The sequence below is a fragment of the Pezoporus wallicus genome, unplaced genomic scaffold (genome assembly GCF_028554395.1).
Source record: "Pezoporus wallicus isolate ANWC-B61680 ecotype Strahan unplaced genomic scaffold, APGP_CSIRO_Pwel_v1 contig_5007, whole genome shotgun sequence".
In the NCBI taxonomy this organism is placed as follows: domain Eukaryota; kingdom Metazoa; phylum Chordata; class Aves; order Psittaciformes; family Psittacidae; genus Pezoporus; species Pezoporus wallicus.
Genome location: NW_026641606.1, coordinates 739,992 through 742,149, shown reverse-complemented (window position 1 = coordinate 742,149; position 2,158 = coordinate 739,992). Strand labels below are relative to the sequence as shown.

The window sequence follows — 2,158 nt, the reverse complement described above, 5'->3', positions numbered from 1 at the left end:
CGGGGCGGTGCGCGCAGGGCTAGGCGCGGGCCGGGCGGTGCCTCGCTGCCAGATGCGGGGGAGTCGGTGCGGTGCCGGTGTCAGGAGCGGTGGTAGCGGCTCAGCAGGAGCAGTTGTGGCGCGTGTGGCGGACGCGGCGCGCGGGCATGGGGTCGCGAGTTGCCCTCGTCTTCCCGCGCTGAGGGACGCGCCCGCCGACAGGGACTGCGGTAGGTGAGGGGCGGCGGTGAGGGGTTGCAGGTGCCAGGAGAGCTCTAGTGTCGGCAGTGGCCGCCGCCGCCGCGGGGCGGCAAAGCCCGCTGCGCCGGGAGGGGGACGTGTGTCGAACCGCGTCGCGCTGCCTGCAGCCGCCTTGCCGGTTAGGGCGGCGGCGCTGGCCAGCGCTTTGCGGCCCCAAAAGCACGGCTGTGGCGGAGAGGGACCGTCTGAAGGCTAACGTCGGTTTTGTCGTTGGCAGGATCCGAGCCTAGCGCGGCGGCCAGCGTAGTCGTGGGAGCCGGCCTCTGCTTGTGGCAGTCTGCTGTCACCTTCTCGTCTGGCAATGGGGAATGGACTCTCGGACCAGACGCCGATCCTCTCCAGCCTGCCCTCATTCCAGAGTTTCCACATTGTCATCTTGGGACTGGACTCTGCTGGGAAGACGACTGTTCTCTACAGACTGCAGTTCAATGAGTTCGTCAACACTGTCCCCACGAAAGGATTTAACACGGAGAAAATCAAAGTGACGCTGGGCAACTCGAAAACGGTCACTTTCCACTTCTGGGATGTCGGCGGCCAGGAGAAGCTGAGGCCGCTGTGGAAGTCGTACACGAGGTGCACCGATGGCATTGTGTTTGTGGTGGACTCCGTCGATGTTGAGAGAATGGAGGAGGCTAAAACAGAACTTCATAAGATCACTAGGATATCCGAAAATCAAGGAGTGCCTGTCCTTATCATTGCTAACAAGCAGGACTTGAGGAACTCTCTCTCCCTTTCTGAAATCGAGAAGATGTTAGCGATGAGTGAGTTGAGTTCTTCAACACCCTGGCATTTGCAGCCCACCTGTGCAATCATTGGAGATGGACTCAAAGAGGGACTGGAGAAGCTACATGATATGATAATTAAGCGAAGGAAAATGCTGAGGCAACAGAAAAAGAAGAGATGAGTTCTATTTTGACATTTCTATTTTAGAGTAGTAACATGGTCAAAATTTGACATGAGACAGCTTCCAAACCCAGGCCTACTTGTTTGGATGCTTTTAAGCTTAGTTACATTAAACAGTCAGTTGCACAGCCTCGCCGTGTGGAAGGCTGTGTAGTCATGGAACTTTTGTTGGTTTGGGTTTACTTCTGTTTTGTGTTTTTTACACTAGTCTCTTCTGAGTTTTCTGGCTCTGCAATATTTCAGAAGCCCTAATAGATGATGTAATACTATCAGGAAATGAATGGGTGGGTAGATGTGACATGGATGTCCAAATAGCCAAATAAAATGAGGGTTTTCTGCTTAGTGTTGTATTCATGTTTGAGGGTACCCGCTGCAAGCAATTTGCATTGAAGGTGTTCTGTGTTTTTAAACTTCTAATGCTCGTAAGTGGAGTGTTTAGGTGAACATTATACAGCTTTAAAAACATGTATGAAGCTAGTAAGCCATTCTTTCGAGAGGCTTTTTTTTTACCTTGTTTGGGGATTTCTATGAAAGCTTGGCTACATGTATAGGGGTTGTGTTTTGGTTTGGTTTTGTTTTGCTTTTTTTTAATTTGGCACTTTTTGAAATTGATTCATGTTCAGTTCAAATACTTGAAATTTAAGTCTTGTGGATTCTTCAGCTGATAAAAGAAAGACTTTCTGACAAGTAAAAAATGTAAACAACATGCTGGAGCATGAAAAAAATGGTTTCCCAACATATAGCATGTTTTTGGTATGTAAGGTCTTTATTTTTTTAGAAGTAGCCATTCTTCATTATACAGTGCTAATCAGGTTTAAACTGTTACTCAAAATTAGTAATATATTTCTGAATGATGAGTATTATGGCCTCCTCCTAGCAAGTTAAAAGTAAATTAATTGCAGTAAAGGCGCTATAAAGAACAACTCTGGCTGTTGTGGTTCTAACCAGTGCAGCATTCTTCGCTCTACTAGTGACTTTTCTGGCAATGAAACAGAATTATAATGAAGTAAAGATG

At 48.5% G+C, this 2,158-nt stretch overlaps 1 protein-coding gene across 1 annotated transcript; it reads left to right on the top strand.

Annotated features, from left to right (window-relative positions):
- Window positions 1-136: 136 nt before the first annotated feature.
- Window positions 137-1,485, top strand: ARL4A (ADP ribosylation factor like GTPase 4A). The gene is made up of 2 exons (XM_057424594.1): window positions 137-209; window positions 458-1,485. Exon 2 carries the CDS (start codon window positions 542-544, stop codon window positions 1,142-1,144), a length of 603 nt encoding a protein of 200 aa, XP_057280577.1. The 5' UTR covers window positions 137-209; window positions 458-541; the 3' UTR covers window positions 1,145-1,485.
- Window positions 1,486-2,158: the final 673 nt, after the last annotated feature.